Source organism: Muntiacus reevesi, chromosome 14, assembly GCF_963930625.1.
Source record: "Muntiacus reevesi chromosome 14, mMunRee1.1, whole genome shotgun sequence".
In the NCBI taxonomy this organism is placed as follows: domain Eukaryota; kingdom Metazoa; phylum Chordata; class Mammalia; order Artiodactyla; family Cervidae; genus Muntiacus; species Muntiacus reevesi.
The window spans coordinates 33,989,970-34,002,803 of record NC_089262.1 but is presented as its reverse complement, the minus strand read 5'-3'; the positions used below and the strand labels follow the sequence as shown (position 1 = coordinate 34,002,803).

The 12,834-nt window shown below is 43.5% G+C and overlaps 1 protein-coding gene across 3 annotated transcripts in view; it reads right to left on the bottom strand.

Annotated features, from left to right (window-relative positions):
• Window positions 1-12,834, bottom strand: part of OSMR (oncostatin M receptor) — a 62,542-nt gene continuing 49,708 nt past the window's right edge. For all 3 annotated transcript variants that reach the window (XM_065905132.1, XM_065905130.1, XM_065905131.1), the window contains exons 11-18: window positions 11,245-11,467; window positions 8,380-8,559; window positions 7,106-7,210; window positions 5,262-5,438; window positions 4,460-4,627; window positions 3,072-3,153; window positions 2,478-2,550; window positions 1-2,153 (exon numbers count right to left, since the gene is read on the bottom strand). In XM_065905132.1, the coding sequence (XP_065761204.1) occupies window positions 1,578-2,153; window positions 2,478-2,550; window positions 3,072-3,153; window positions 4,460-4,627; window positions 5,262-5,438; window positions 7,106-7,210; window positions 8,380-8,559; window positions 11,245-11,467 (1,584 nt within the window). In that variant the 3' untranslated portion in view covers window positions 1-1,577. The remainder of the gene's footprint in view (window positions 2,154-2,477; window positions 2,551-3,071; window positions 3,154-4,459; window positions 4,628-5,261; window positions 5,439-7,105; window positions 7,211-8,379; window positions 8,560-11,244; window positions 11,468-12,834) is intronic.

The following is a 12,834-nucleotide window of genomic DNA, read 5'->3' as shown; positions in this document are numbered from 1 at the left end:
TGCAGTGGTAAAATATTTTAATTAAGGCTTACGGCAACAGAAATGACTTCAAGGTTTTGTGAATTATTTTTCTAAAGAAAATCTTTACAAAAGATACTACTTACAAATCAATCATCACTGTCATTGATGTTTCTATGTATTTTTATAATTGCATCATGACAGACACAAAGAGGCTAAATGATGACAATACTGGCCCCAAAGTCTTCTCAAAAGAAACTAATCAAGATACTTTTTTTGTACTATGTTAGGTGTACATAGTCCATTATTTCAGCCAAAAGCATAGTTCTATGGAAGGAAAAAGTTGAGAAGAATGAGCAGAAGTCCTGGTTTGTGTATATTTAGATCAGTTAACAGCCATCTTCCTTTCAGCTGTGGCTCCTTCTCTCTTGTTCTTCATAGTGTGGAACGGTGTGACACAGGGCACTTGGTACCAGAGGCACATGCAGCGCCATCTCCACCACAGCAAAGAGAAAGGAGCCCGTAATCACGCTTATTTAGAAATATGGTGAGTAAACATTAAGGGTTGTCGGGCAGAGAGAAGGGAGAGGAACTGTAGCATGACTGAACACTGCTATATAACAGGTAGGTGCTTTGCATATATTGGTTCAAAGAGAAAGCTGCTGCCAAGCCATGAAGGAGCTCCCACTCTGCGTAGCCTTTTACAGTTATACCATCATAGGAACATAAGGAGACAGTGAAGGTGTTATCTTGGCCCAGACAACCTACTGGAGAATCCAAAAGAGGCTTACTGAAAACAGGTCATGTATATGTCATAGTTCTTGGAAAACAAAAAACAAATGAACCATAAAATGTGAATGGAATTACTGACATATTTTCTTCTATTCTGAGGTAGTCATCAAAAATTGTAGAAGACGTGTCCACTAAGTAGGAGTGCTATAATCTTGACACTGAGGCAGGATTCTGTGCCAGCCCCACTCCTTAACTGGTAAACAACAGAAGGACAAATGTGGGGATCTCATCAGCTCATTTGTATGTCTTACCTATTAGATAAGGCCTAATAGGAAGAGTTCATCTTACTCCTGTCACCACTTCAAAGCAAGGCTAAAATCTGTTTTGGTCTCAAATATGTGACTTCGTTAAATACACCCAGAATAAATTAACATTGACAATTTATGCTCCCGTAACGAATATTCTGTGGCCTGAAGTCTAGTTCCTTTACCCTTGAGATATGAAATGTGTGGTAAAACCTACTGGAAATGCTTTCCTGCTAAAAGCTGAACTTCAAGGACCACAGCCACCCTGTCCAATACTGAGTGGACGCGGTCTGTCTCTATGTCAAGTGCCAGGTCTGCTGTCATAAAGGTGAACGTGGAACACACAAGAGCAAGGTAAGCCTGTTCCCACGATCCTGCCATTTCCACAGCAAGCCTGCTCCAAGCACAGATGTTAAATTTCATAGCTTCTGACCTTTGAAACCTAGCGAAATTATATAAATCAGATCTTCCAGTGGTGATAATTCACTGGGATTAAGCCCCGAGGTATCTGGTGATGGAATAGTGCCAGCTATGCTTCTACTAGTGTCTGTGTAGCATAAGGATATGCAGTGGGTACTCAGCTTAGTGGTAGTGTTCCCCTGGATCTAAAAGGGTAGTGGAGGACAGGCTGCTGTTCTCATTTGGGGGAGGGGAGGCAAGACCCAGAGGAATGGCCATTTGCATTTTATACTCTGAACAGAGTGCTGGCTCTGGTGGATTTGTTGGTGGGCTCTCCTTGTCTCCAGACATGGGTGAAGCCAACTGGGATACATAATTCAAATTAGCTTCTCCGGCTGGAATTTCTCCCAGGGAGTTCATGTAGTTTTGTTCCAGTGTCTTTAGTAAATTTTCAGGTGAAGTCAGTGGTCCCAACTGACAGTGTGGGGCTTGAGGGGTTACTGGAAAATGTCCACAATAACCCAAGTCAGAAGCTGCCTGATTATAGGTAAAGTTCTCAAAACAGATGCAAGGTCCAGGACCAGAGTAGTTCTTCTCTGCTGGGAGCAGGTCAAGATAGGCAGGCTTAGTACCTTTAGTTTCTGTGGGTGACTTCCTAGTGCCTGTGAACTGTATCTTACTCCCTTCGGGCTTGTTTACAACTTCAATAGCATCTGGAACACAGTCGTTGACATTCATTATTGTTATATGAGGATTCTCCTGAAACAGAAATAGAAAATGGGCAAAGATAATGTGTGTGTGTATCACAGTATATAAAGTATGTGAAATGCACTCAGAGCTTCACTTCTTTGTGTGTTTTATCCTGGTCACAAGTTAACTGGAGGTGATGCTGAAAACCAAAGGATAGCCCCTGACAGAAGAAGTCAAAGCTGTGTTCACTCATTTCATGGCTGGGGGAGCAGAGGTGGCTGTTGCTTTGTTATATCTTCCTGAGGAGGTCTAGGAATGTATGATTATTACAGTGCAACCCCTGGGTTAGTTTTTAACAAGTACATGGTATCCCTAGAATATCCCAGAATTTACCTTGGATTTTATTAAAGACAGGACGCTGCTCTTGTAAGGGTCTGGAATGTCAGGATAACACTTGTCCTTCAACCTGGAAAACCAATGAAAATTACACTGAATTTTGCAATAGCATGGAATGGTTAAGAGTGAGAAACCTGAAGTCAGATGAATCCTTGCTTTATCACCCTTAACACTATAACCTTCAGCAAGTTTTTTAACCTTTCTAGGCTTTAATTTCCTCACTGGTTCAGTGGAGATCATTATGGTAGTGATGGTGTCGGAAAGATTAAGTGAGTTGTTATATGTAAAGCACTGAAAACATTGCCAAGCACATGGTAAAGTGAGATATAAATATTAGCTGTTGCTATTAAACAAGTGTTGCAATATTTCAAATAGTTTCCTTATGTATTGTTTATACATCTGTTGATGTGTCAACAGCTCATCTGTTGATAAGATTATTCAAAATTTTTCATATTTTTACCAAATCTTTCTTTGTCCTTTCCTTTCCAGCACTTTGCCTCATATGATCCAGTGTGATTTCTATTTTATTAAATTCCTTTCTAGATTTTTCTTTGACTCTCTTCTTGGATAAGACCTTCCCCACACACTTACCATTGACTTTTTAGGTAGCAGGCGATCATGATGACCAAAACGCAGAAAATCATGGGGAGAATGATGTGTATCAGTATATGGGCTGGAGAAGGGAAAAAAAAGGGATGTTTTTAGTAACTGCTTTTCCCTCAAAGGAATAAGTTTTACATGTCTGTTATTTCTCAAAACTCTATTTGTGCAAGATTCACTATGAGGGCTGTCTGACTGGCGGGGAGCAGGGTGGTGAGCCACCAACCAGCCAACACAGGGATGCATTTGCCCATAATACTTGCAGCTCAAATTCATTTCCTCTCCTGACGGAATGGATCATTACTTCCCATTCTTCACTTCCCTCTCTGTATGAGTATACTCCACCCCCTTGACGTACAGGCTCAGCCATGACTTGGTTTGACCAATGGGAGGTGAGCAGTGGTCATGCTGGTAGCTGAGTTGAGTGTGCTTATTAGAGTTGGTTTGCTCTTGTGTTCCTGTGATGCACTCTGAGCAGAGCTGGTCCCTCAGAGCCACTGTCCTTCAACCTGAGCCTCAGGGAACTAACAAACTACATGGAACAAACCTAAACGTGCCTGAAGCTTGGAGTCCCACCTGGTTCAACCTATATCAGCCAAGCCAGGAGCATGAAAAGACAGATTTGTTTCTGTATGCCACTGAGATTTGGAGGTATTTTTGTTATTCGTTGTTCAGTCACTAGGTCGTGTCCAACTCTTTGCGACCCCATGAACTGCAGCACACCAGGCTTCCCTGTCCTTAACTATCTCCTGGAGTTTGCTCAAACTCATGTCCATCTCATCTTCTGTCGCCCCCTTCTCCTGCCCTCAATCTTTCCCAGCATCAAGGTCGTTTCCAATGAGTGGGCTCTTCACATCAGGTAGCCAAAATATTGGGGCTTCAACATCAGTCCTTCCAATGAATATTCAAAGTTGATTTCCTTTAGGACTGACTGGTTTGATCTCCTTGCTGTCCAAGGTACTCTCAAGAGTCTTCTCCAGTACCACAAGGTATTTTATTACCCATTAAAAACTGACTAATGCACCCCTTCTAGTTAGGGTCTGATAAAATTACCTAAGTCATAACCTAGGTAATTATTCTACTTTTATTTCTCAGATATACTAAAATATGCTATCTGTGATTTTCAAACTGTTCTGGGACTTAGAAAGTTTCTAGGTCATAGATCAGTCAGATTAGCTTCACTCTTATCGTATGTTGTGGGATTCTGTGTAACTTTTTTCTTCCTTTCATGAGTTTCATCTAGAGAAAGAAAGAGACAGACAAAGACAGAGAAGAAAGGTTTAAACATTCCTGATCTAGACAAAGTCCACAACTGTGTGTGTCATTTGTCAGTTTCCCAGGAACTCCTAAGAGAAGAGTTTTGATTTGGAAAAACTCACAGTATTCATCCGGAGTCGTGACCTTTCTGAAGTCATCCAGGGGACCCTCACCAGCACTTGTATAAGGAGTGACGAGAAACTCATAGACAGATTCTGGCTGTAGGTCTTTCATGACAAATGTCTTTTGATCCGGGTTGTCAATTGTGTATTTGCAACATACTGAATTATCTGTGTTTTTTTAAAAAAAAAATTTTTTAAGAAGAAAAAAATGATTAAGAGTGTATAAACATCTTGTGAGACAGTCAGGCATTAATACTTCTGTGGACTCGGTACTGCCAACATTTCTAAACCAATCAAAAATGAAATCATAATTTCATCACACTGGGAACACTAAGATGTTTGGCAAGTGGCAAGCAAGATGAGCACTCCAGTAAGCAAGGGCTATTCCTGATTGGTGACGAGGCAGGGAGGGGTGCAGGGGGGGACGCAAATCTGCCAGAGAGAGAGTAAGAGCTTGCCAGAGCTACTTAGAGTACATTGAGATAAGCTTTAACAAAGTCAAAAAAAGGAAATGAGGTTAGCAAGCAAGTTTCCTAAGCAGTAAGTAGGTTTTCTTAAGGAGCTGGGAGTACTTCAAGTGCGTCTAAAAATACTGGGCCACATTGTTTTTAAGTAGGTTAAAATCCTGGCCCCCATCGTCCTGTCCACCCTACTAATTTAAGGACACTATTAGATCATTAAAGCATGCAAGCATAGAAATCAGCCTGGACACAATCAGAGATGGCTGGCAGCCTTTCCAATTATTTCAAATAAGGAGATCTTGAAACTGTAAACAGACTAAAAAACAACCAAAAAGTGTCACCTGGAAGAACTGTCTTTTCAAATCCCCGGTGGCATTTCTCCCCTGCCTTGGATTTCAGGTAGACATAGTACCCTTGTATAAAACCGGTTTGAGATTCGGTGGGATAATCCTTCCAACTCAGAGTGAAGGAGTGGGAGGTCAAGTTATTCGGGACCACTTGAGGGTTGTATGAAGGAGCTAAGAAAGGAAGTTGCAATAACGTAAGAGTCACAATTTGGAAGCAGTTTCAGAGCATTCATGTAAACTGAAGGTAGAACCACAGCCCACTCTATAGGTGCTTACGCCAAGTGAAGGACTCTTATCTTTTTCTCTGATTTTGTTCCTGAGAGCTGGGAAGAAACAAGCTTTGTCTTATTCAAGCCTTGCCTCTCCCAGAAGTAGAAATGGATGCCCAGAGAGATTCAATAACTTGTACAAGGTCACACGGCAAAAAAGAAAATAAAGGCTTCCCTAGACTTTTTTCCACGCCTGAATTCTAAACAGTGTTTGGGAAAATGAACTGATGTGCGGTGAAGGGAGGAGGAGGAAGGGTTATGTTTGAAGAGGTCAGGGTGGCTTTGAAGAGCTTTAGTTCCCAGGCAGTGGTAACACACAGTTGTCCAAGTGTAGGTGTGTGTGTGTGAAGTCGCGTCAGTCATGTCTGACTATGTGCAACCCTATGGACCTTAGCTCACCAGGCTCCTCTGTTCATGGGATTCTCCAGGCAAGAAGACTGGAGTGGGCCACATTCCCTCCTCCAGAGGATCTTCCCGACTCAGAGATTGAACCCACACCTCTTAGGTCTCCTGCCTTGATAAGAGGGTTCTTCATCACTAGCATCACCTGGGAAGGCCCTGTCCAAGTGTGGGAAGAGTTTATTCTGAGGCTGCCCTGAGTCTGTTTCAGCTAGTGCACGCCTGGCCTATGTCCGCCAACACACACAGAAACACCCCTCCTGCCTGTCTGGGACAGCACGCACTCAATGGAGAATACCGAGAGCTGGTCCGATTAATGCAAGGGAACCAAGGACCCAGCCGCTCAGCTCCCAGCGGGTGTGAGACCCTGGACGCCAAGAAGCTAAATAAGCAACCACACGAGAGGATCAAAACTTGCCCACGTTGCTGGTGGAATTAAAGTACAATGTCTGAAAGGGGCAGCAATTTCACAGTATATCTGCCAAAAGTCTTAAAAACTGTAAAACTGTATTTAAGAAGTTCAAACGTTCTGGTTCGAGTCTTCTACCTCTAGGACTTTATTTGAAAACCATTATCAGAGCAATGGACAAAGATTCAGCTAAAATGATGGTGAGTCAGATAAGGCATAAGGGGATTTGGCCAAGAAAAAGAGAGAGATTGAATATTAGAGACTGCAAGAAAATTGAGGGTGAATTTTATAGTTTTTAACTGAAAAAAATTTTAATCATCCTAAAAGTCCAAAGATGGGTGATTTGCCATATGCAAACGATGAGGCAGTTTGCAGTCATAATGACTGATAAGTTAAATATTACTTAGTGACATGAGTCAAAAAGGACTTTACAAAACTGCATACAGTAAGATCTGATTTTTCTAAAAGTGTATGCCTATACTGAGAAAGGACACACACAAAACATTAACTCTGGATATGTGCCCTTGGGTGGTAAAATCAGCAAGAGTTTTATCTTTTGCATAACATTTCGTGAATTGTCTTTAATGAAAATGTTTTATGTTTATGATTTAAAAATAACGTTTTAAAAAACCCAATGGTCAGAATAAGTAGCACACTGAAAATTAGGAAAGATGCTGTAATTTTCCTAAAGCTGAAGCAAAGAGTCTCTGGGTTGTCCTGAACAAGTCTACCCATGGACACAGTAAATGCTTTAAACTTACCCAGTTCCTCTAAATAGCCAGTTTTTTTCTCTAATAAACGGGCCATCCTTTTTGTAGAAATTTCATAAATTCTGAAGGTGTAGCGAACCCCTGGTCTAAAAGCACCTAGAGAAGAAAAGTCAACAGATTGTCAATAACACAGGATGACATTCTCTTTACCTTTGAAAAGGAAAAGGATTAAAAATGAATTTGGTCCCCCTTAAAAAATCCTCCTCCTCGGAGTTTCTGCCCTTCACCTCTACCATCTTCCCTCCTTCCCCTGAGCCCTGAAATCCTCCAGCATTTCTGACAAAGGGGGACTGTTTTCTACATCATCCTCTCGATTAAGAGCTCTCAAAATGCCCTTATCCGTGTGCACAAAACTGGGTGCAGAATTCAACCAGAACCAGAAAACCATGTAAAACTTTTTTTTTACTCTAAATCTCCCGTCAGCGACTCACCCTTTTCTCTACTCATGAGAGGCAAGCGCCTGGAAGATCTGCTTCCAGTAACTCACTTTCTCCTCACCCCACACCTCTAACACTGCTCAAGGCAAGGGAAGACGACTCCTCATTCCCGCCAGCCACCCGAATGACCCCACTGGGCCTCATCAGTCACCCTCAAGTGGTGGAGTGGTGGTGGTTGAGTCGCTAAGTCATATCCTACTTTTAGCAACCCCATGGACTGTAGCCCATCAGGCTCCTCTGTCCGCTGTCCGTGGGATTTCCCAGGCAAAAACGCTCTAGTGGGTTGCCATTTCCTTCATCCCTCTCTGGACCGACAATTCCCACATCTCCACCTATGCCCAGCAGATGGCGCCACTAACCCACTGCTCAAGTCACCAACCTAGGCTCCTTAAACTGCTACACTTGCAACCTGGAAAAGTCAAACCCAGTGTGGCGGGCAAGAGACCAGGCTCCACAAGTTGCATTGAAACTGAAGGAGTTGATAATCAACTCCCATCAACTCTACTCCTGTGTCTTCCAAATCCACATTTTTGCCTTTGTAAAAGCGCTCAGGACGACTGTTAGAAAGTTCCTTTGCTATTCATTTGAGACTGCTGGCTTAGAACAAATTCATGAACCTTATGAACACCTATCCAGCCTTACATCTGAATGGCTCTGCAAAAGTAAATATTAAGATCAAAACCTAGGACACGTCACTGCAAAACTTGAACTCCAAGACCCACGCGGGATTTGGAGTTACCAGTGAGCACAGAATATCTGAGATGGTCCAGAAATCCTGGTTGAATCAGGTGGATGGAGCGAGATGGTAATACAGAAGGTTCTTCTTACCCGAGCTAATGACTGTGCCTGTGGTGGTGGGTCCTAGGTTTCTCCACTGGGGAGCACAGGGCAGGTTCTGGGGACCGTCACACCACTCCACAACGTAGCCTGTGGCATTTCTGGACTGGGGTTTCCAGGACATGGGAAACCCATCCTCTGTACCATTAATTCTTCCTTCTTCAACATTTTCTGTATGTTACAAAGAGGGCAATGCTTCAGATTTAATTAATCAGACATTCTTCAAAAGTATCTAAAGAAGAAAATAAGCTTGAAAGTGCTGTGTATCTAGCAGGCCCAAACCTTCCCTCTGTAATTGCGACAGGGCCTAGGATAAAGGCAGGAGGGATGTTTTCATCAGGTTTTTCCTACCTCTCACTCCCAATAAATATTCACACCTGCCCCTCAAATGTCCCTTGTCCTGAGAGAGCCAAAGAAACATCAGCTCCTAAGAGGGATCAGCAGGCAGAACCACTGGTGGTACAAATCAAGCCTCCAAAGCTTGTTTTTTTACTAAGAACAGTTCTAAGATTTTTAAAGTGTTGTTAAAAACAAAGGCTAGAGAACACAGATTGGAAAATGATGACTGTCGTGCCTACATTAATGTCTAAAATATTTATGCTCTGCCTTTTAACTGAAAAAGTAGTTGACCTTTGACCTAGAACTGTGTCTGGTACTTGATCTACTTTCAAAAATTATCTGTTGAATAAGTCAGCTTATTCCCCCACACAATGCTGGCTGCCCTGGAATGAACTCCTGTCTCCAAGATGTTAGGGGTAGAAACTGAGGTGATTGCAGAGAAAAAAAGGAAAAAATGATTCACATACGCACTTAGTCAGATTATGGAAGCATGCGACACTACTTATGACCTAGGATGCTGCCTCAGTGTATTTTATGCACCAGGATAGTCTTCCTAACATCTGACAATTGGACAAAAGGTGATGGTCTCAATGGACTACAGCTCTGCTGACTTCATGCAGGTCAGTCTAGATCTAGAAGGATGAGAACATCTGTTTCCAAGGCTGATTCCACAGCCTTCCACTGTTCAGAAGGCAGTGGACCCAGGTGCTCAGTTGAGTGAAAGCAGACTCTGATCAAGGACTGGGCCTGCAAGCAGCTGTTCAGAGAGGTAGCCAGTGTGGTACAAGCAAATATGACATGGGATGGATGTAATACTCCAAATGTACTTCTTGTTTCTCTGCAATTCACATTTGATGAGGCATCTTTTCTTTTATCTGGCAATTCTAATTACATCTGAATGTTGATGAGTGCTATTAAATTTTCCAGAGCACCAAATTGTCATCCAGCTGGGAGCATCCAAACAAACGTGCAGCCCCACGTATGAGGTCAGGGGTTCCCCGCGAAGGCTTGTGTCTATCCTACCCACACAGTTTCTCTGTCTTTCTTCATCAGAGACCCTAATCTCTTTCCTGTTGAAGCAGACATTTTCCACTTATTCACATTGACTATAATTTTACCCCAAACTTAAAGCATAACTCTCACCAAGCTGCTTCTCTAACCTTGCAAATATGTCTGGAGAAGTGAAGGGAAAGGCAAAGAAAAAGGGAATCTTTTCAGTCATTCACACTTTAGCATGAATTGGCTGAACCTCCTTGGTCTGTCTCATAGCACATCAGTGACTTCATCCACTCTAGAGACATAAGAATGTGGACCATATCAGAAGGCTGGAAAGAGCCTCACAAGGGGATGGAGTAGGTTCTGAAGGCAGGGCATGAGGAAGAAAGACGGGGTAGGAACCCACAGATGGGGATGACCCCAAAACAGATAATAGTGTTTAGCAGAGTTGTTTGAGCTAAGCCTCACTGGAGGTAGTGTTCTTTTATCTATCAGCTAGCTCCCCTAGGAGTGAATGAAATGCCCACCTTTCCTGTTCTGTTCCTAATAAAGACAGAATACAACCATTCACTTCCTTCTCTGATACAGTTCTTCAAAAGCAAAGATTATGTCAAGTAACTCCTTAGTTTTTCTTCTGTGGCACAATCCCAATTTCTTTTTCTTACTTCACACACTGGATGGTTCTTAACCAAAGTTAATAGGACAAAAATAATAACACCTTCCAATCTAGCCCATTTAACCTAAATGTAAGCCTAATCTGAATAACAGGTATAAAGCGACCCGACATAACCCCACAAGCAGGATCTGACAATTTTTATAGCAGTAACTGAAGGGTGACATCATTGCAAGGTTCACAGATGAATTTAGGATGTCTGTGGGGTGTGTCCAAATGTGCAGCATCTCAGACTGTGTACCACTGGGAGCAGGGTTGGTGCAACCAACCTCCTTTCATAGCTCTCCCAGGAAGGACAGTAACACCATTATTGATTATACATGTAAGGTCATGTCCACCTTGTTTGAACTTTCACAGGCTAAGTGTTTAGAGAGTTTCATCATTTATTCCACAGCTTTGGCAAAGCCCTTTTCGAAAGATGATGTTAGTTCTCCTTGTGGCCAAGACTGACAAAATATTTTGCCATATAAGAAATGCAACTCATATTCCATAAGCCACAAAGCATGTTCATACCAACTCTAACTCTGTTAGGACTATTTGTTTGTGTTGCATTTATTTGAATAAAACTTGAGATAACTTCCCAAATCAGTGGAAGAATCCCTGGAAGGGAAATGTCCTGAGCCATGGCTAAAATCTTCCCACACCGAGGAGGACCGTCCCAGAAACCCGCCAACATGCCTGGACCCAAAGAAAATGACAGACAGTGTTTGGCAGCTACATCTTTTGTCTCTCCAAACTACTCTTTCCAGTGTATCCATATCTACCAAATACCACCATCAACATGTTCCTGCAATTCACATTTGATGAGGCATCTCATAGAGATGAAAAACAAAACCAAAGAAACTCACCATTTCCAGGATGTCCAGAAATGGCAACTGTGGAAGCTGGTGAAGGGCCCGCACTGTTGTGAGCTGTGACATGGATCTGGTAGGAGCTCTGATTGAGGGTTACTTTTGTGCTGTTGGCCGGAGCAGGGACAGAGAGCATCTCTAAATTGGACGGTTCATCAAGATTTTCTACAACTATATTATAGGACAGGATCTTCCCATGGGTATGCACTTTTGATAGAGGCTGAAAAAATATGGACAATCATTTCAACATGGGCTTCCCTCTGAATGAGAGTTTGCATGATTACTTTCTCATCTTTTCTCTCCTTTGATTGCCTTATCCACACACACACACACACACATACACACAGAGCAAATTAAAACAGTTTAAGGCAGAAAATAACCTTCTAAATAAACCACACTTGAAATCAGACATTCTATTTTAACTAAAATTGAGTAGAGAATAGGATCATTTGAGGGTGAGCTTAGGAACATACCACGTCCAAAGTGAAGTCGCTCAGTCATGTCCGACTCTTTGCGACCCTATCAGCTGTAGCCTACCAGGCTCCTCTGTCCATGGGATTTTCCAGGCAAAAGTATTGGAGTGGGTTGCCATTTCCTTCTCCAGGAGGTCTTCCCAACCCAGGGATTGAACCCAGGTCTCCCGCATTGTAGGCAGATGCTTTACCATCTGAGCCACCAGGGAAGTCCTATCATGTCCAAAGGGTGACCAGCTAAGGAATCGAGAGGAATGGGGTTATTTAGCCTGGATTAAAACACACTTTGTGAGTACGGACTCAGTCGGTAAAGATTCCGCCCGCAATGCAGGAGATGCAGGTTTGATCCCTGGGTTGGAAAGATCCCCCGGAGGAGGAAATAGCTCCCCACTTCACTACTCTTTCCTAGGAAATCCCATGGACAAAGGAGCCTGGCGGGCTGCAGTCCATGGGGTTGCAAGAGTCAGACACGACTTAGCAACTAAACTACCACCACCACAGTGAGTAGAGCAGGGAAGACAGGAGTAACCCCAGGCAGGAGGGGGCTGGGCTCCTGGAATGCCTCCCTCCACCAGCTGGGTCACCCCCTGACCCCCAAGCTGTGCTTCCCCAGACTCAGGGCCCACGGTCCCTCTTTTAGATGATCCTCCAGGTTGCAAAGAATTCTCTGTCCATACAACCTTAAGCTCACTCTCAAGGCCTGAACCCCCAGCCAGATGGTGCCCCCTGATGTGTGCACCCCCAGACCTGAGATCAGGCTGGGGCAGCTGTTGGCTCGCGGTGTGTGGACAGAACCTGCCCATACAGACTGGTGCATCCACACGTGTGTGAACAAGCCCCCTGATGGGGAGGACCAGAGTGGAGGTGGGAAGAAAAGTGGGGTGGGCTCTGGCTGGGGGCCAGCTCCCCCAGCATGGCCATGCTTTAGCACTAAACACGAGGAATTCAAGAGCTCTGAGTGGGGCATCCCTGGTGGCTCAGATGGTAAAGAATCTGCCCGCAATGTGGGAGACCTGGGTTTGATCCCTGGGTTGGGAAGATCCCCTTGAGGAGGGCATGGCAGCCCACTCCAGTATTCTTGCCTGGAGAATCCCCAAGGACAGAGGAACCTTGA